Source organism: Carassius carassius, chromosome 25, assembly GCF_963082965.1.
Source record: "Carassius carassius chromosome 25, fCarCar2.1, whole genome shotgun sequence".
NCBI classification, from domain to species: Eukaryota; Metazoa; Chordata; class Actinopteri; order Cypriniformes; family Cyprinidae; genus Carassius; species Carassius carassius.
The window spans coordinates 10,177,442-10,198,567 of NC_081779.1; the positions used below are offsets into that span (position 1 = coordinate 10,177,442).

Genomic DNA, 21,126 nt, shown 5'->3' on the forward strand with positions numbered 1-21,126 from the left:
GCAAATTGTATGGGTAAACAATTGCCCTGATTCTTATCGTTTGCCCTGTATAGTCTATTTTAGTCACTGGATAATATAAATTATAATATAAAAGTAATTCTAATATGTTTATACACATAGGTAAAAAACGCGGAACTTAATCATTCTCATTCACTAAATAAAACACCCACACATGCTCGGTCTTCTCTTGCATTGTTAAAACCTTAAGACAATGCAACCACTGCCACGAGAGGGCGAGGCGTAAATCCAGAGCGAGCTCTGATTGGTCCATTCACATAGACGTCACTTGAAAGGCGAGGCTTAGCGTTTGATTGACATTGTGTGTGTCCGAATAGTTAGCCACGGGACCCACGACTACTGAAAGCTTTGAATATCTGACCGGGACGACTGAAGAGGACTCGGAGCAACCTAGGTGAGTGCATAGATCGTATTATTTGCAAAGTGCGAATCCGAGCAAGTTGTGTTTCATTTAAAAGTAACATTATATATGTGCTGGGAAGAGCCACTTTTGGGTAGAAATGCCGTCGGAAGTCCAGCCCCCAGGTGTCCTTTATCAGTGTGGGTGAGTGAGTGAGTGAGTGTTTAGAAAACACCAGGTTTGGTCACTGATGAGGGAACAGTGACTTGAGCGTCTGTCCTCATCTGTCCCGTGTCCTGTCATGGTTTAGGTGAAACAGGTTATCTAACGTTACTTTGCGCGCTTTGAATAAATAACAAAAATGGCCGCGCGTGTGAAAACATCTGCAAGAAATATAGGTTGTAAATACATATTATTGATATTCATTTGCCAGGATTTAGTTTGAGTGGTTCTGGCGATATTGATCTGTTTTGATTCTGTTTTTTCTGTCTTTTGATCTGCTGGTATCATTCATTCATTGAACGTCCCCGGGTTGCAGTTTTTTTTTGGAGCGGCGCTTGAAAAAATATCCCGTGGGATTTAAAACATGTTTAAAAAGAACTATGCCATGCAACTTCTTCATAAATAAATGTTATTCGAGTACATCTGGGATCTTCTCCTTTTCTGACAGTATGTTAAACGAGACTTTGTATTTCGTATGTAGAGTAAATGGTGGGAGTCCATGTGCAGTTCAGCTTCTGTCGGCCTCAGTTGTGTTGCGGCTGTCAATTGAAAATCCTTTTAATGTTCAAAACCCCACGAATATTACATAAATGTACAGTCTGATAACTTCTCGGAGTGTAAAATTCTCGTTTAATTCATAATTACGCAGTGTCCGACTCGAACCCGGGACATCTGGCTGTGTGAACATTTCCTGTGAAGTAACTGGGGAATCCCTCTACGTCATTACTCAGAAGACTTGGGGTTCCAAATGGGCGTGGCTTCAATTACCTGTCAATGTCAGGAAACTTTGAAGCAATTTTTTATTTTCACTCCTCCACAAATTTTTATTTTATTAAACATTTTATTTGTACCCCTTAACAAACAATTTCTTAATTCATACATTTTCCCTAATAATCTTTACAGTAAATTTCACTTATTTTGTCTTTCCTAGTAATTGTCTTCATACTTCAACGTGTCTTTTTTGGCATTTTATTATTCCTACATAAAACATCTCAAATATTCAGTGGTGATCACTGTTGCATAATTAATGTCATTTGTATGTTAGAATTAGAACAGCTACTTCTACAGATGAAAATATATACTATAAGTCCCCCAGGTTTTTATCTTAAAATTACATATCAAATCTGCCAACAAGTGCAATCAAAACATCCGACAAATCTCTAGTCATTTTTTTGTTTCTCTCACAATTCTTAACTTAGTATAGTACTACAAAAATATGAAGCATCAATAACACAAATGAAAATGGTAGAAATTGTTCCTTTTTAATAGAATAAACATGCATAACATTATGAGAATTATTGTTGTTGTTGCTTTTCATTATTTGTTTTGATGTAACACTTGGCACAATCAGCGTAATCCTCTTATTTGCAGGGCACTTCCTCATTCAAACTGACCTACATTTTCATGCAAGGGTGGGTTTGCAGGGGGGATGTGCCCGTACCCTTTGTTAAGAGATGAGTGTGTGTGCAGTGCACTCCATCAAGTTCACTAATTATCAGGCTTTTCTTGAGATGTCAGCTGCAGCAGCAGGCTGTGGGAAGGACATTAGGCTGTTGGCAAATCCAGGTTACCAGCCACTCTTTATGAGACTAGAATGCATTCGTAATAGCTGGTACACCCAACCATTAATTGATGCATATCTTTGTAATAAAAAAAAAGAAAAAAGAAATTATAAAGTATTTTGTTATGTGTTTTATTATTGTCTTTTTTCCACCTGTTTAATGCTCAGAATACTTCCATATTTTTTTCTTTAAAAGCTTGCATAACTTTGGCCTTTTTATAGTAACATGTTCATGTAAAGAAAGTTTCCAGTAATGGCACAGAGATCCACTGAAGCTTTCAGAATTACACCATCCCTCGAGAATCCATCTTATTTCAACATGTATGTTGGGCACCTATTTTTATCTGTCATGTAATATGCATAGTACACTCTCCAACTTCTTCACTTGAAATGAAAAGGCCTATGAACGCTCTGTGTTCTGACTTGTCTGGACATCCCAGTTGTCTACCTGACATTGGTCCTGTTAATAGAATGTTAAAGGAACAGTTCACCCAAAAATGTACTCATCCTGAGGCCATCTTAGATGGAGATAATTTTGTTTCTTTAGATAATAGGACCTTTGTTTCCAAATGAAATACAAAACATGTTCTCATCTGAAAAGAGGTCTTTGGACCACTGGGCAACAGTCCAGTTCCTCTTCTCCTTAGCCCAGGAAGATGTCTCTGCCGTTGTCTGTGGTTCAGCAAATTCCTTGACACGTCTGTCTGTGTGTGGTGACAGTGTGCAGCATGCAGTTTAGTCTCTTCTTGCTCTTGCAACAACAAATACATAAAAAATTGTCATCTCGAAAGTATGCTCAAAAAATGGTTGGTTATGTCTAAAGTGAAAGTAAAGAGTTGTGAAAGAAATGGAATGTGTATCATATTGGATGTATTATCTCTTAAAGTGACCGGACCTAATTTACTAGCTGCTGTCAGTGTCCTTAATGTTAATTAAGAAAACCACTCACTGCTCTTTACTGAATTCTTTTGTAGTTTTAACAAGAAATAATCTATATTTCATTTATACTGTAAAGGCTATGCAATACTAATTACATTTGATTATTCAGTTTCTGTACCTGGACACCTAAAAACTTGAAAAAAAAAGTAAACATTGTTTAATTTTACATTTGTTTATTTGTGCTATTTACACAATCTCAAACAGGGCCCAGCGGTAAAACTTGCACTGGAGCCCCACAAGCCCCAGCTACAGCCCTGTACACCGATCGGTCTGCTTCTAGTCGAACACACAGCTAATGCTGCCACCTTATGTGAATAGATTTACAGTTTAAATTAAGGTATTCTGTCATCAATGACAGTAGCTCATTGGAAAAGATTTAAAAATGCCCTTCATTTTGTTTGCACTAATAAATGCTGCTGCCTGCCAGCTGCAATCTACAATAAAACATTGTTCTATGTTTTTGTTTTCTATATCATCATAAATATCGCAAATATCTTTGAAATATTGTGATATAATTTTGTGGCTATATTGCCCACCCCTAAATCCACATATAATCCACATGACTCCAGTCCATCAATTAACATTTTGTGAAATGGTGTGAAATGGTGTGGATTTTGCTTAACACAAAATGACAGTTCACACAGTGACCCACTGTGTCTGGATCAGTGCTGTGACAGTCTCTGTCCTGACCCAGGAGGAGAACTGTGTGTAAGTGCGTGCATTTGCACGAGCAGTGTTTGATGGTCCTTCTCTCTCTATAGATTCTGCACTTGTCTGGAACCGTGGATGAGAAGTTTGTTGCAGTTCGGGGAGAGAGCGGGAACACCACCGGCTACAAGTGAGTGTGTTATTGTGATCAAAGAAACGTTTGTCCATCGATCCAGTGTTACTTGAAAGTATATGAACTGTATTAGTGAATGTGACATTGTCTTCACAGCTGGAATCTCATTGATCGGCAGCAATGATCACAGGTAGAGATGGTGAAGTGAGCAGGAGAGAGATTGAGTGCACTTATCTGGCCTGTGATTTACTATGAGAGTACAAGCACTTTCATTGAACGGCTGTAAAATAGCATGTTGTTAGTAAATCAGGTCACATATAAATAGATCTGAGAGATGTAAACACATAAAATGATAGAGATAAGATTTTACGTAAAACCGTTTGACAGTTCTCTGCATATTCAAGATTCTATGGATATTCTTTTTTTTTTAAAGTGATGAATATGGTTCATTATAATTGATAGTATATTCATTAGAAGTTGCACATTTGCCACCTTGCTGTTTGATGGTCATGCAAATGACTTACATTTTGAAGGTAATATTGAGATACTACTATAATTTTTTAAATGTTATTTTATTAATTGTATTTAGTTGAATTAGTTTTTTTTTTATTTTATATTTTTCTGTTTTCATTTTAATTTGAGTACAATTTTTTTTTTTTTATAATTTATCTTTTTTTTTTTTTTTTTTAAATATGTCTATATAGTTTTTAAGTTTTATTTCAGTTTCAGTTATTTTAATATCAAGTTAAACTAATATCAAGTTAAACATCAGCAACTACTTTCATCAGCAACTTTTTTTATATATATTTTATTTCAGGTAAGACACATTTCTTTTTAAGGTTTTGGGTTTAATCTTATGTAAATATAATCATAATTATTTGGGAAGGTTTACAATGTTGTAACTCCATTATTTGTTGGTCAGCTAAGGCCTCACAGTCTCTCTCCACACATTTAAGCCTAATAAAATATACATTTTTTGTGCCTAGTGCTGCCATAATGCTAACAAAGAGAAAATGTTAAGTACATATACTTACTGTTGTTGGGAAATCAAAGCCTCCATTTGGTTTATTTGAATTTCATCTATGGGATATGGTAGACATAAAATGCTGCTTAAGGTACATTCTGCAGTTGCTATAGGCTTATATCATTACTTCAGAGTTGCCAAAGCTCTCTGTGTAGCTTGGAGCTAACCTGCAAGCTAATACCTTACAAAGATAATGAGATTTTTCTGCGACTGCAGATGGTACCTGAAAGCTGATTTGCACGTTCCTGGGCTGTCAGAGGTAATTTGTTAACTCACTGTCTCCTGATTTACTTCTTTGAACCATTTCTCATGTTTATGTTTGTAAATGAATGTGAAATGAACCAAAATCGCCATTTGTTTAACAGGCTAATGCTTAAGGTTAGGATGGCGGCAAAACTCAGCTTCTGAACACACTGCACTTTCCTCCTAAATGCATCATTTAAAGCACATGTGCAGTAAACATATGGACATTTACTGGAAGTATCTCACCCCTCCGGCATTATTCATCACCTCTTTTTTCCCACCTCTTTGATGAGTCATTTACACCTGATGCTCAGACGTGCCTTTTCAGCCTTGCTCCAACAAGCACATAATGGATTCTCTAATCCACCATGGTTGTATTCAGATTAAAATCCAACTCCGATTTACAGAAACAATGCTATGAGAGGGGGGAGGAAGAAAGGGAGATGCGGGGGAGGGGCACTGGATTAGGGACAGATCGTATCCTCTTACGGCACAGCTGTGCAAGTGAGGCATCTCTCTGGATGCCTCTACAAACTGACCTCAGATCAGATCAGGCTACTGTATCACTATTAAACTGTTTATTTTAGACAAGCCATTGTCTATGATGAGCTAAAAATGTGACTTCTGAATATGTCTTTTTCCAAATCAGGACAGCTTGGCCATGCTATACTATATATTTTGAATATGGTTGTATAAACAAAATATATGTTGTATATGTAAACCAATAAACAAAACAAAAAACCTTAACAGTCAGTTTAGTTCAAGTGGCTCCAACCCGGGGATCACAGTCGAATCAAGATTAATTCCACCCAGATCAAACATAATTTTTCATACATTCTTGTAATATTACTGTAAGCATTGCTGGAGTTTTCTCTCCACGTAAAAATGTGGCTTTAATATTATTGTTTGGTTATTTTATAGATTTTTTTTGTTATTATTATTTCCTACTTTACAAATATATATATTTTTGGAAAATAATTTCAGTCCAGTAGTAACTCAAATAAGCACTCAAAAAACATGTATACATGTGTGTGTGTGTGTGTGTGTGTGTGTGTGTGTGTGTATATATATATATATATATATATATATATATAATCAGGGTCGGTAAGTTTATTTTTTTTTATAAATATTTATATATTTCTCTGCAGCCTGACATTAAGAGTAACATATTTAACTGAACTTGAGCAGTTTTGCAAAGAAGAGTGGGCAAATATTGCAAAGCATAGATGTGCAAAGTCAGTAGAGACCGATCCCAACATACTAAAGGCTGTAATTAAAGCAAAAGGTGGTTCAACAAAATACTGACGGGGGTGACCCTTTTTTCAACTAAGTGATTCCCCTTTCACTTGGATGTTATAAGTTACACTGAGTAAATACAGCTGGGTAAAACAAAAACTGTGTCCATCTTCATTTCAAGCTGCAAAGCTACAAAATGTGTTTATTTGAAAGGGAAGTGATTCTTTTCTATACCCACTGTATGTTTGAAATTGTATGAATACAAAATCAAGTGGTCATTGCTTAAATAACCAGGTTGGTTGAAATTCTTGGGTCAGTATGATAGTCATGAAATGAGACTAAATATACTAAAGATTATAAAGTGTCATTGCTTTCAGAGTAAAACTGCGTGAGCTGCTGTTAATACATCCAGCAAGCTAATGCGTTTGACCCCAGCTAACATTATCAGCACTAAAACACTGCAGCCTACCAGTTGATCAATCCAATCATTAAACATTAAACACTCAATACATGCTTTCAAAGCTTTATGCTTTTAACTCTTTGCCGAATAACTGTGGCCTGCTCAAAACGTGACGTAACGTAAATATGAACATTCTTCATATACAGACCATTTAGTCTTCTGTGTGTTGAGTGTTGAGTGCAGTATATTATTCATACATGAATACAGACAGAATATTTCACTGTGACAGCCCAGACACGACAGCATGGACTTGAAGTATGTTTGTGTTACCAGGATTGAGTTGAAGAGAGTGAGATTTGCAGAAAAATCAGTGAGAGACATGTTGAGTGCGAGGCTGGGTGAATCTCAAGTTGGCCCTTCAGTCCCCTGGTTTGAGAGCTTATATAAGGAAACTTATGTAAGTTACACTGGGGGGCTTAACTTGGTGATGGGCTGTCTCTGACATGAGGGGGTGGAGTCTGAAACAGCAGGAGGGGATTGTGGGATTAGATGTTCAGAGGGCTGTATGTGTGTTTTTAAGTGAAGCGCTAGTAAGAGGATCTGTGTATGTTTGTATGTGTATGTGTGTCTCCACATCTGTGTTTGGTAGGCGTCTGGAATACTTTCTCTCCTTTCTTTGGTTGGATGTCTCTCGGCCTCTTTTTCTCTCTTTCTGTTTCCACTCTTCTGCCTCCTGTCAGCTTTTTAATAGAGTCAGAGTAGAGAGTAGTTTCTGTCTAGGTTTTTATTTTATCAGTCTCTTTGTTTTCGTTGGCAAGTCAGCATTTTTCTTGTGATTCAGTAGAGCAGAGGTCAGATTTGACAGCAGGAATGATTCTTACTGTGGGCGAAGCGTTCTCAAACGGAGCAGGTTCTAACTCGGATGCTGGGAACATCGGAGAAACCGGGGAGGGGCCGTCTGAACTTGTTGAGAGCGCAGACACTTCTGGAGGTTAGAGATCTTCTTGTTTTTTCATATCCTCTAGTTATATATTCAAATATGAATGGCATTTTATGGCTCTTAGATGAGGAGTGTGAAATATTCTGACCAAACCAAAAGTGGGTTGCCAGGTTGTGTCAGTCAAAGTGTGCCAATCAGTACAGAGTACAGAGCAAAGCTTGTAGCACTGGTTTGACAAATGTGTTGCATATGTTTTATTTTTGTTCCATTTCTATATTTATATAATGTATTAATGGAAATTCTTGTTGATTCTGGGGGTGAGAGAGGATTTATTGCAGAACAGGAGATAGAGAATGAAAGAAAATGCAATGCAGAAGTTACATGCATTAACCAACACCGAAACATTCTAAGTGCTCTTAGACAAGATATTTTTTTAAGGTGGTAACTACCTGCTACCTCAAATTTGTTCATTTTAAGAAGTATTCAAATAAATCGTGAAATCGCTTCACATTTACAGATCCAGAATTTGACAAACTGTTTTTATTTTAACTAAAATATTAAATTGCTAGTTAATGAACCTAAATGAGTCAATGTTTGCTAGCTAAGCAGAGGCATAAGCACGTATGTATATGTGTGTGTGTGTATATATATGTAAATATACACAGTACAGACCAAAAGTTTGGAAACATTACTATTTTTAATGTTTTTGAAAGAAGTTTCTTCTGCTCATCAAGCCTGCATTTATTTGATCAAAAATACAGAAAAAATTTTAATATTGTGAAATATTATTACAATTTAAAATAATTGTTTTTAAATTTATTATACTTTAAATTATCATTTATTTCTGTGATGCATTGCTGCTTAATATTTTTTCAGAACATGTGATACTTTTTTAGGATGATTTAATGAATAAAAAGTAAAAAAAAAAAAAAAGAAGCTATGTTTTTAAAATATAAATATTTTGTAATAACAATATACACTACTGGTCAGTAATTTTGGGTCAGTAATTTTTTTTTTCTTTCTTTTTTTAAAATAAAATCAATACTTTTATTCAGCAAGGATGTGTTAAATTGATAAAAAGTGATAGCAAAGAAAATATATTATTAGAACATATATTATTATAATTTTTTTTAATATTTTGAATAAATGCAGTTCTTTTTAACCTTTTATTCATCAAATATATTACACAGCAGAACTGTTTCCAACACTCATAATAAATCAGAATATTAGAATGATTTCTAAATGATCATGTGATAGACTGATGTTACATGTGACACTGAAGGCTGGAGTAATGATGCTGAAAATTCAGCTTTGCATCACAGGAATAAATTATTTTTTTTAAAGTATATTCAAATAGAAAACTATTATTTTAAGTTGTAATAATATCTCACAATATTACTGTTTTTTTTTCTGTATTTTCGATCAAATAAATGCAGGCTTGATGAGCAGAAGAAAATTCTTTCAAAAACATTAAAAATAGTAATGTTTCCAAACTTTTGGTCTGTACCATATATATATATATATATATATATATATATATATATATATATATATATACATATATATATATATATATATATATATATATATATATATATATATATATATATATATATATATATATATATATATATACATATAATATAATTTCTTTTTTTCAATATGAAATTATTTTCTTCATTATGAAATTTCTGTTTTATTGGAAATAATATAATTTATATATATATACATATAATATAATTTCTTTTTTTCAATATGAAATTATTTTCTTCATTATGAAATTTCTGTTTTATTGGAAATAATATAATTTATTCAGCTGATGTTAAATGGAAAAACTTTCATATAAATATTTCTTTATCTTTTATCACTGTGTGAAGCTGAATTCCATAAAGGATGTAAGGATTAACTAATATAACTTTTCTCAATAAAAACACCATGATTTTCTTGGTGTTTTTTTTTTTTATATAGAGAAAAGTTATATTTTGAGGCGAGTCACATGGGTTTCACATGTTTTTATGTGTGTTACTTGGAAAGACCCTCTTGTGACATTTAGCACTGACTGTTTGCTTGGAATTTACAGCAAATCAGTTGTGTAATTAAATCTTTGGGAGTGTAATAACAGTACATGCCAAAACTGTAATTTAACTGTCAAGAAGATCGCTAGTGTCTTTAATTAGGTCTTTAAAATAAACCAAATTAAAACCGTTTACAGAATGTGACCAATATAAGAGGACGTTTTTATTAAAGGGTGTGTGCACACATATATTTTGAGTGTGTGTGTAACTTCATTTGTGCTTTATTTCCTCCTCAATTGTTTATTACTCTGTCAGTTCATCTATTATGTACTCTGTTCAGCCAAATAAGAGAGGCCCCCAGGGTGCATTTCTCTGTGACATATTTGCAATAGAAAATAAACAGTGGTATAATGTCAGAGCTTGCTGATGGTTGTTTCTGGACTAAAACAGTGTCTGACCTGAATTAAGTGAGTGGAATTGAACCACTGAACTGATGTTAAATATTGATCTGTTGGTCTCGCCTGTGTTTCCTGATTGAGAGTAAGTGTGTAAGCACACATACGCGCACTGTTCTGATCTACTGTCACAGATGGATTACACTACTGCAGGCTATGACCTGTGTAGTCACGTGACTCACTGAGCACTTGGCCTCGCAAAATGGTTATGTGTGTAGATTTGGAGCAAGATTTTTCAATGGCCGTGTTAGAGAGTGGTCTTATCATCAGTATGACTGACACAAAGTAAAAAAAAAAAAACATAATATTTTTCAAAAACATTTTTACTTTTATTTATTTATAAATATATTTTTTGATGTATCTTGTTATAAGCCATGGAACTAAAAATATACACTACTAGTCAAAAGTTTGTGATTAATTAAGATTTTTTTCATAAGTATCTTACACTGTAAAAAATAAATGATCAATAACTGCCAGCTATGGCTGCCAAACAAAAACTGTAAAATTAAAGTCAATTATTGTAAATAAAACAAGGAAGAATCTGTAAAATAATACAAAAAAACCTGTAAAAAACCTTTAATGAAAATTTCTATAAAAGTATTGTTTTTGCACTTTATTTTATGGGTTTTTTTGGCAGCAGTAGCTGCCAGTCATTTACCAATTTTTTTTTTTTTTTTTTACAGTGTATGCTCTAAGAGGCAATAGACACAATATTAAGGAGAAAAACTGTCTTCAACGCTGATAATAATAAATGTTTCTTGCGCAGCAAATCAGCATATTAATGTGATTTTTGACAGAAAATGTGAAAATTCAGATTTACATCACAGGAATAAATGACATTTAAAATATATTAAAATAGACCATAGTTCTTTTACTTTGTAATAATATTTCACAATTATTACTGTTTTGCTGTATTTTTTAATGTATCAAATCTTTTGATCAGATTCGGTGGTGAATATATATTTTTCCTTTTTTCTTTATTATGACTTTTATAGCCTTATTGATTATAAGAATAAATAATGTTAGTCGATATGCTTGGCATCTTCTTCAATTAACACACATACAACTGAATACTACATGTTTCACACACTATACTGGTTTACATTAAGGAAATGGATCAAATGAACTGAAGACAAAAGAACAGCTGAGCAGGTACAATAAGCAGATGATAGTACGATGGAAGGGGTGTTATATTTCAGCCATCTGTTATTGTGATGTGAAGTTAGTTTAATCCTGTAGGTGAGTCTTTTGCCCTGTCCTCTGACCCTGGTGTGTAATACTCAGCGTGTTGCAGGTGTGTTGTTATGTTGTAACCGCTCTCTATGTATGCTTGCAGCTATGCAGCAGGTGTTGGATAACCTGGGTGAGATGCCCACCACCACCGGGGCTAAAGACATTAACCTCATCTTCCTCAAAGGCATCATGGAGAGTCCTGTCATCCACTCGCTAGCCAAGGTATAGTGCACCCAGCTGCAAAGACTTTACTCTAGCTGATTTGCTTATGGGGTTCACCTATAAGCAAATTTAAATTGTGACTGATTAAGACTGAATGAAATGAATAATTTTTGGATATTAAACATGCCGATGTGTATTAAATTCACAGAGGAGAAGCTAGACACAGTCAGAAATATCAGTTAATGGATTGATGAAATTTTGAAAGATGAAAGATTTTTTGTGATCAGGCTCATGAGCATTTGGACGATGTGAAGTTGGAGGCAGTGCAGGAGAATAACGTTGAGCTGGTGACTGAGATTCTGGGTGACATCAGCGGACTGACTGTAAAAGATGACAGCGCTGCAGAGCTCTCCACAATCCTGCAGGAGCCCCATTTTCAGGTACAGTATTTTCTTGTACCTTCACGTCTTATCTCTTTTTGTGTCTTTTCCTCTTGTACCTTCTCATTTCATTTAATCTCATACCTTATAATCTCATCTCATCTTGTACTCTTATCTCATTAAATCTCATACCTTGCCTCCTTGTCTCTTCTCATCTCATACCAACTTCTCTTTATCGTCTTACCTTGTACCTTTTCCTTTTATCTAATCTTGTACCTTCTCTTCACATCTTAACTTCTCTTCTTGTCTCACCTTGTAACTTCTTTTCTTTCATCTTTATCTCATACCTTCTCGTGTCGCCTTTTCTCATTTCTCACCTTTTCTTCTTTACTCCTCTCACCTTGTACTTTCTCTTGTTTCAGCTCATACATTCTTTTCTCATGTTTTCCTCTCATCTAATCTCATACCTTCTGTTCTCTTTTCATCTCACACCTTCTCAACTAAGCTCTTAACCTCTCTTCTCATCTCGTACCTTCTCATCTCATCTTATCTCATCTCATCTAATTTCATACATTATCTTCATCTGTGTTACTGTTGTTTTCTCATCTCATAACTTCTCTTCTTATCTTGGCTCTTTTTTTGGCACCTTCTGTTCTGATCTTATGTCATCTCATCTCTCTTTTTTGTCTCACCTCATACCTTCTTTTCTTTTACCTTCTTGTTTTTTCGTATATTTTCCTCAGTATATTTTCTAAATTTTCTGCAGTATTTTGTTCTCATTTTTCTCTTTACTTCAGTCTCTTCTTGAAACCCATGATATGGTGGCATCCAAGTGCTATGAAGCCCCACCCCCTCCTGAAGTGACCAATGAAGCAGCAGTAAACAATGCTCTTATGCAGGCTGATGCAGTCAGGATGATTGGCATCCGCAAGAAAGCAGGAGAACCTCTGGTGTGTTTTGTGAATATATACATTTATATGTGACCACATGTTCAATCACCACTTTTAAAATCTCATCCAGTCATAATTTCAGTTAATATCCAGTCCAAACACACAGGTGCGACAGAACGAAAGCACCTGTATGCGTTTCATTACTCATGCTATCGTTTCGGCCAGGGTGTGACGTTTCGAATGGACAAGGGTGATCTGGTAATCGCTCGCATCCTCCACGGAGGGCTGATCGACAGGCAGGGCCTGCTGCATGTGGGTGACATCATTAAAGAGGTGAATGGGAAGGACGTCGGCAATGATCCCACTGAACTCCAGGAGATGCTCAAAGAATGCAGTGGAGGAATAACACTGAAAATACTGCCGAGCTATAGAGATGCTCCAGCGCCACCACAGGTACACACACACAAACACACACACACACACAATAATATCCATATGCACTACTGTTCAAGAGTGTTTGGGGTAGGTATGTTCAAGAAGGCTGGATGTCTTTGGTGTCACATGATTCTTCAGAAATCATTCCAATATGCTGATTTGAGATAGAAAAAGAAAATGATTTGAAATAGAAATCTTTTGCAACACTGATTTTCAACACTGTAAGTGTCTGTTTACTGTCACTTTTGATCAGTTGAATGTGTATTTGCTAAATAACATTAATTTCTTTAATAAAAAAATCTTACTGATCCAAAACCGTAATAAAAAAACAACAACAGAAAAAACTGCTCATGTAGACACTTAATGATATTCGTATTCATTCATGTAGTTCATATCCATCTGTATTTGTTTAGTAAAAAAGTAAAACGCACATGTGAACTTGTGCATACCCAAGTTACCATCCATCCTTGGGGTCACATTTGGCCATTTGTGAAATCCCATGATTCTTTGTAGTAAAAAGATCACTGAGAGCCCTATTAATAACACTCCACATGCTATCTGGGGCACGACATACACACATGCTCAATTCAATCTCATTACATGGCTCCTGGTATTTTCTCTGTATCACACATCTCACTCTGTATATATTACGTGTTTATGGCTTCTCAAGAAGCTTTTAGAAAGGGATTCTGCTAACATAAAATAATTTTGTTATTGTGATTCAGTTTCTCAAATTCAGTGACACTATCTCAAAATAAGGCTGATTTAAATACATTTATGTAAATATTATATCATCCCCTCCTCCTCAATCTGTGGTGAACCTAGAGATCTGCCATGGAAATTTAGGGCCTACACTTGTTAAATCATGATGCTTGATCTAGAACGAGGTTATGAGTGTAAAAATAAGATTAGGTTTTTGTTTTCTTTCAAGTCATTGTTTAAAAAGCATTGTATTTATGAGACGAGCACATATGATTGGGGGATGCTGGAAAGAAATTAATCCATTTCATGCTTTAAACAATTGTGCACATGTAAAACATCTACAATAATTCACTAAAAATGTTAAACATTTAAATGTTATTTTTCAAAATCAATGTTGCTTTTTACTCCCATGTAGTATAACAATGCAACACATTGACTCCTTAGTTGAAATGAATATGTATTAGTCATAAGTTTTCATTTAATTATGCTGTACTTATTGAGCTGAGATGACTCATTCTCATTTACATAATTTTCTGTCAATCGAAGAATGGAAAAATACATAAAATATCAAATACACATCTAATGCACATTCTTTGTTCCTCACTTTGTTGTTCTAAAGCTAACAAGTGTGAAAAAATGGAATATAAGTTTTATTACAATTAATATTTAGCATTTTATTTAGTCTAAAATCACTTGAATGTGAATGACATTATAACTTTATAATCCTGCTGGAATGTGAAAAACTCGAGTTCTTACTTTCCTGAGACAGAGAGTATGATGTTTTCTCAGTCATTTGCTGATTGATAAATAATATTAGTGGATATTACAATTATGCTGAGTGCTTTTTGGCGTTTGGATAAATCCCACCTGTTTTATTTCTCTCAGGTTTATGTGCAGCCACATTTTGACTACAATCCAGCCCATGACAATCTAATTCCATGCAGAGAGGCGGGGCTTGCTTTCAAAAGGGGTGATATCCTGCAGATTGTCAACCGAGAAGACCAAAACTGGTGGCAGGTATGATTACTGTGCTTTTTACTTGTTCTTGCTCATGTGAATTGGTCTGTTTCTGCATTTCACTGACCACATTGCTTTGACTCACAGGCATGCCATTTAACAGAAGGAGGTACTGGGCTGATTCCCAGCCACTTTCTGGAAGAAAAGAGGAAAGCATTTGTTCCTAGAGACCTGGATGGAGCAGGTGATACACCTAAACACATTATTGTCGCCAAAACATGAAATGAAACAAAATTACAGTAGTATTCTGAAACTTCTGACACTGTTTTAAGGACAAAGTATATAAATGTATTATGCTTTTGCAGTATTAACTGTGTGAAATATATTGCACACATTTGTATGGAATACAAGCAAATTTGTCCAAGAAAAAACAAACATAATGCCATCTAATGGACAAATATAGTATTGCATGACATATAATAGTGCTTTCACACATCTTCTCTTTTTTAGGAATCCTATGTGGAACAATAACTGGTAAAAAGAAGAAAAAAATGATGTACCTCACTGCCAAAAATGCAGGTAAGTAGATAAAAATACTTGGTTATACATATAATTTCTTATAGAAATGTAATCAGAAAGGGCCTTAACTAAAATAAATAAAACAAAATACAAAAAAACTATTTTTATATTTTTATATATTTTATATTATATATATTGCTTACTATTTTTGTGGAAACTGTGATACATTTTTTTCCAAAATTATTTTATGAATTAAATTTCAAAGAACAACATTTCTTTGAAATACAAACATATTTGTAATAAATGTCTTAACTATCACTTTTTATCAATTATTAAAAATGAAATAAAAATGTGAAAATGTATAAAAAAAAAATTCAAAATATTTTTTTTTTTTTACAATATTACTTTTTTTTTATCATATTTTACTAAAATACATGCAGCCTTGGTGAGCATAGGAGACTTCATCCAAAAACATACAAAAAAATCTTATTTTTCAATCTTATTTTGAACTTTTGACCAAAAATGTATAAATTAAAAAAAATGTAATTCTTAATTAACTTATAGAATAAGTAGAAAACAGGCCTCTTCTTGCTCAAGCATATGTATGCATCATTATCCTAATGCTGATAAATTCCATTGTGCTGCAGAGTTTGATCGGCATGAGCTTCAGATCTACGAGGAAGTAGCACGCATGCCACCGTTTCAAAGGAAAACCCTCATTCTGATTGGAGCGCAAGGAGTGGGGCGTCGTAGCCTGAAAAACAGACTAGTTGTACTACATCCCACTCGCTTTGGTACCACTGTACCACGTGAGTACCTAAGGAATACTCTTATGTGATAAATGAATTGCCCATAGGTTTACCCATTTCTTTTCTTGTGTCTCAATATCTCAGACACATCTCGGCGGCCTCGCAATGATGAGCAAGATGGTCAGTCATATAGATTTGTAACACGTCTAGAGATGGAGACGGACATCAAGGCGGGCCGGTACCTGGAACATGGAGAGTACGACGGCAACCTGTATGGTACTAAAATCGACTCCATCCATGAGGTGGTGAACACCGGCCGCACATGTATCCTGGATGTCAATCCCCAGGTCAGTGTATCTCACAGAGCTTCACAGATATTATATTATGTCATTTAGATTCATTCAAATGACAGAATATATGGCGATATACACTACCATTCCAAAGTTTGGCATCAGAATGATGCAGATTTATTAACAATAAGAGACTTCTTTCAAAAACAGTTTCATTATAATATAGGTGAAGATATTTTTCAGTATCTTTAGACATAGACATTTGTTCTCACCACATTTCAATATAAAGTGGATATAGAAAAGAATCACCCCCCTTTAAAATAATCACATTTTGATGCTTTGCAGCCTGAAATGTTTTATCCAGCTGTATTTACTCAGTGCAACTTATAACATCCAAGGTGCATCTATTAGGAGCACTACTTTCTACTTTCTCCTCAAATGTTTCTCTTTTACAAGACGTAGACTGCATATTGTAACCTACATAATGGTGGTCCCTCGTCTGCCATATGGTGGACACATGAGAATTCACATAATCTTTATACAAACATACCACAAACTTTTTTCAGTGAGCTTCACCTTGTGATGTTACACATCAGTCAACCATCATACAAACACACAGGAAGTAGAGGCTCATGCTGACATTTCAGCTGTTTAGGAAGGCTTTTTACAACCAGCAATACAATCAGGTTTATACTATGATAAGACATCAGAGGCTTTAGATCCATAAATTGTATAGTCTGTAATCAAAACTCTTGATATGCATGGATATGGCCGTTTTATCTTTGTATTTGTCTTTTTTACATCATCTGTCCTCAGGCACTGAAGGTGTTAAAAACTGCAGAGTTCATGCCATATGTTGTTTTCATCGCAGCGCCAGAGTTCGACACACTGAAGGATATGCATAAAGCTGTGGTTGATGCTGGACTCACCACCAAACAGCTCACAGTGAGTTCTGTTCGGTGTATATTTGCATTATTTTATGTTTACTTGTTAGCCCAGCGTCGGAAAATATGCTACTCGTGATGGTAGCACATCTTGATGGCATTTTCTGCTAAGTGAGACATTCTTCAACACTTATGTCAGTGGTGGTACACCGCACAAGTTTCTTCTGCCTCTAAAATATTCTACCATGATGTAATCTTAAACATTAAACATTAATCTTAAACAGTTTTAACTGCCGATATGTCATTCTGAGTGCAGGGCATGTTTTTGAATTGTTCTTCTAAGTAAACATGGGCTTAACGGTCTTGCTTCGTTTTCATAGAGAAACAGTTTTAAATTGCTTTTTAATAAGATTCGTTCACATGAGATATATACTGACCTTCAGAAGTTTGGGTTTCAAAATAAATTAATGCTTTTATAAAGCAAAAATGCATTAAAATTATTCAAAGTGACCGTAAAAACATTTACAATGTTACAAAAGATTTTCCTTTGTTTTAAAAAGTGTTTCTTTTGAACTTTCTATTCATCAGAGAATCCTGGAAAATGTTATTTTATATTAAGAAATCTTTCTTGGCCACTTCGGCATATAGCTTTGCCATCACATGAGTAAATTACAATGTAAAATATATATATACAGTAGAGATCAAAATTAGAGAACAATGTATAAATACTTCTGAATTATCGTTAATCTTAATCGCTCAAAATATGAAGGAATATTAGCTCTAGGTATACCACTGATCCACTAACACGTTTGGCAAAATAAACAAGGCATTTCAACAAAAACCTTTATTTTGTGGAGAACACTGTGAGCAAAATTTGAGAACCGTAACCACTGTAGCACAAAAGAAGTTCTAAAAGAACTACACTTTTGACCGTTACAGCTGACAGAAATGAGTAGGAAGTGTAGAGGCCCTCACTTTAAATGACATCAGCACATCTGCAGCCACAGGACATCAATAGTTTCTCTCACTGCGCTGGTGTGATAACATTGTCACCAAGGATTTTCAATGTTTTAGCTTCAAGGAATTGCTTACCCATTTTGCAGTGTGACAGGGACATTGTCTTGCATGAAAATTGCAGGCTGATTGGGAGATGATTGCAGGGAAGGAACTACATGTTGCTGAAGGAGGTTCTGATAAACATTTGCATTCCCACCTAACCCACGTGTCACTGACTTCTTTATACACTTGGGCTTCAGTCTTTCACCAGTTTGATGCCACACAAAATGTTTCCCATCAGACCCAAATAAATTAATCTTGCTCTCATCTCTAAAGCGAACTTTGGACTAGTTCTCGTCTGTTCTCACAACCTTTGATTCTTTCTGCTGATGAGAGGCTTGGTCACTGCAGAGTGTGCTTTCAGTCCGACTTCTCTTAAACGTTCCGGGACAGATCCTTACCCTGGTCAGCACTGAACTGGCGAGCACTTCCAGCTGCAGTGTTGAACCCATTCCCCATTGAGGGTGTCTGCATTATCTTATCATGCACATGCTTCTCAAGTGGAAGAACAGCCTTTTGTGGGACTTGAATGAATTGGTGTCAGTGTAAAGCTGCTATATTCAAGAAATTACAGATTTGGAGTGACAAACTTATATATTTAAATTATTTAACTGGTTTAAGTAAGGAAATTAGCACCAGGTGCCAGATTAACACCAATAACTAAGTGTTCTCTAATTCTGATCAAAATTGTTTTTCAAATATCTCATTTAAGTTTTTTTATACTGTGCTTCTGAATACAATTAATATGTTTAAAACCTGCCATTCTTAACTTAAAATAGGACAAACTAGTGACCTTAAAATTTAGGAAATTGTATACATGTATAATTAACAACCTAATGGACAGCAGCTCAGTGTCTGTTGTGTGCGATCACATTGTTGTTCACCCAATTGATTTGCTAATATCCACATTCTGGCAGACGTCCTTTGTGGTATTGAACACTTACTTCTCTCTTAATTCAAGTAATAATTCTGTTTTCTATTTTTCACAGGATGTGGACCTGAAGAAGACTGTGGATGAAAGTGCCCGTATCCTCCGGACTTACAGACACTATTTTGACCTCATTATTGTCAATGACAACCTTGACCGTGCATTTGAGAAATTGCAGTCGGCTGTAGACCAGCTCTGTACTGAACCACAGTGGGTTCCAGTGAGCTGGGTTTACTAAGGGGAACGTTTAGAACTGGGGTGTTCAACTTAATTCCTGGAGAGTTTAGATTTAACCCTAATTAAACAACTGATCCAACGAATCAAGGCCTTCGGGCTTATTTGAATACTACATTGTATGTGTGTTGGAGCAGGGCTGGAACTAAACTCTGCAGCGCTCTGACCCTCGAGGAATTGAGTTTGACATCCCTGCTTTAGAAGATCACTATGCAAGAGTGTTAGTGTGTGTGTGTGTGTGTGTGTGTGTGTGTGCGTGCTTGTGTGTGTATGATTGGTGTGCAAGAGATTGATGTGGGGCAGTGAAGTTACTCATTTGAATTGACCAACCAAATGAGCGTTGTCTGTTAGCCCCAGCCTCACTATTGTGCACACAATGCATGGTTTTTTCTACTCAAACTGAAAGGGAAGAATACTTATTTATTTTAGTGTTTGTATGTTTTTAAAGAATATATTTCTGTTGTAACATCTTTGGAATTGGAAGAAAAGAAAAATGAGGAACACTGAAACTGGCCTTGGTGTTTCAGAGGCCATATTTTTTAATTTATTAGGCTATTGTAGTTATTTTACATGTGTTTCTCCTTTTTCATTTTGTAGTTTCTGAACCTAATGTGACGTTTTGATTTATACTCAAATGAAGGACTAACCTGAGAACAGTGTAGCAGGCCAAGGGCTCCTGTAGAACATTCTAGATCCTAAAATCATGAACCATAAAACTGTTTACATAAACCCAGATCTCTTAACTGTTTATTTGCTTTTCTTTATATCCAACAGAGATGCATTCAATTCCTTTTATGCAAAAGTCCATATCAATGTGTGCAGTTTGTTTTATTTATAGTGGGGTTTTTTTGTACTATTTCATACACTAATTTTGTCTGTTGTACAACGTTGGGCTGCATGTTGTGTCTGTGTCTTATTATCCTCAGTCCGTTAAAGAACCAAACAAATAGTTTTTTTCTTCTTGTAACTTCTTTCCTGAATGTCTTTCAAATTCTGTAGCACAATTTCATGACCTCTCTGCCAGATTAATTTGTCACTATGGCAACAAGTCCGTTATAAAAAGACAATAAACACAAAACCAAATTATTTTTGTTCCTCTTTTTCATTTAATAATAATACAAGTGCATGATGAAATCAAACAGAAGTTTTTGGAGAAAATCACTGCGTCCACTCCTTATGTGCAGAGAGATGCACAACAATGAATGTATTTGCATAATATCATATATTTTACATAAGTAAAAAATTCAAGTTCAAGTGCAGTGATAAACATTAATATTTGAAAATCTGTCAAAATTATGCATTTACAGTAACTCAAAATAACAAAAATAATTATTATGAAAAATATTGCAATTAAGAAATTTTAAACTTTAAAACTTTTTGCTTCTGGGCAAATAAAGAAATTCTTATTTAAAACTGCTATCTTTAAATCATCTATGGAAAACAAATCAGTTTCCGAGATAAAGGTTTTTAAATTAGGCTTTTACTACAATTTCACTGTAATTAAATAAAAGTGTATTTTAGTTTTGGAAAATA

The 21,126-nt window shown here is 34.9% G+C and overlaps 1 protein-coding gene across 4 annotated transcripts; it reads left to right on the top strand.

Moving 5' to 3' along the window:
- Positions 1–284: 284 nt before the first annotated feature.
- LOC132104145 (protein PALS2-like) lies at positions 285–20,679 on the top strand. 4 transcript variants are annotated; one of them, XM_059509396.1, is made up of 14 exons: positions 285–412; positions 3,842–3,918; positions 7,606–7,755; positions 11,511–11,629; positions 11,857–12,009; positions 12,747–12,899; positions 13,065–13,292; positions 14,862–14,993; positions 15,081–15,177; positions 15,444–15,512; positions 16,100–16,261; positions 16,346–16,548; positions 17,308–17,436; positions 19,421–20,679. In XM_059509396.1, the coding sequence occupies exons 2-14, from the start codon at positions 3,867–3,869 to the stop codon at positions 19,595–19,597; spliced, it is 1,824 nt and encodes a 607-aa protein (XP_059365379.1). In that variant the 5' UTR covers positions 285–412; positions 3,842–3,866; the 3' UTR covers positions 19,598–20,679. The 4 variants fall into 4 exon arrangements, with proteins under 4 accessions (XP_059365379.1, XP_059365380.1, XP_059365382.1 ...); XM_059509397.1 differs by having other exon boundaries at positions 7,609–7,755; XM_059509399.1 differs by lacking the exon at positions 7,606–7,755.
- The last annotated feature ends 447 nt before the right edge of the window (positions 20,680–21,126 follow it).

Coding starts and splice junctions, on each gene's coding strand:
- LOC132104145 (XM_059509396.1), top strand. CDS start 3,867: ATGAGAAGTTTGTTGCAGTTCGGGGAGAGAGCGGGAACACCACCGGCT. Junction 15,178..15,443: donor TAGAGACCTGGATGGAGCAG/GTGATACACCTA, acceptor TCTCTTTTTTAG/GAATCCTATGTGGAACAATA. Junction 16,549..17,307: donor TCCTGGATGTCAATCCCCAG/GTCAGTGTATCT, acceptor ATCTGTCCTCAG/GCACTGAAGGTGTTAAAAAC.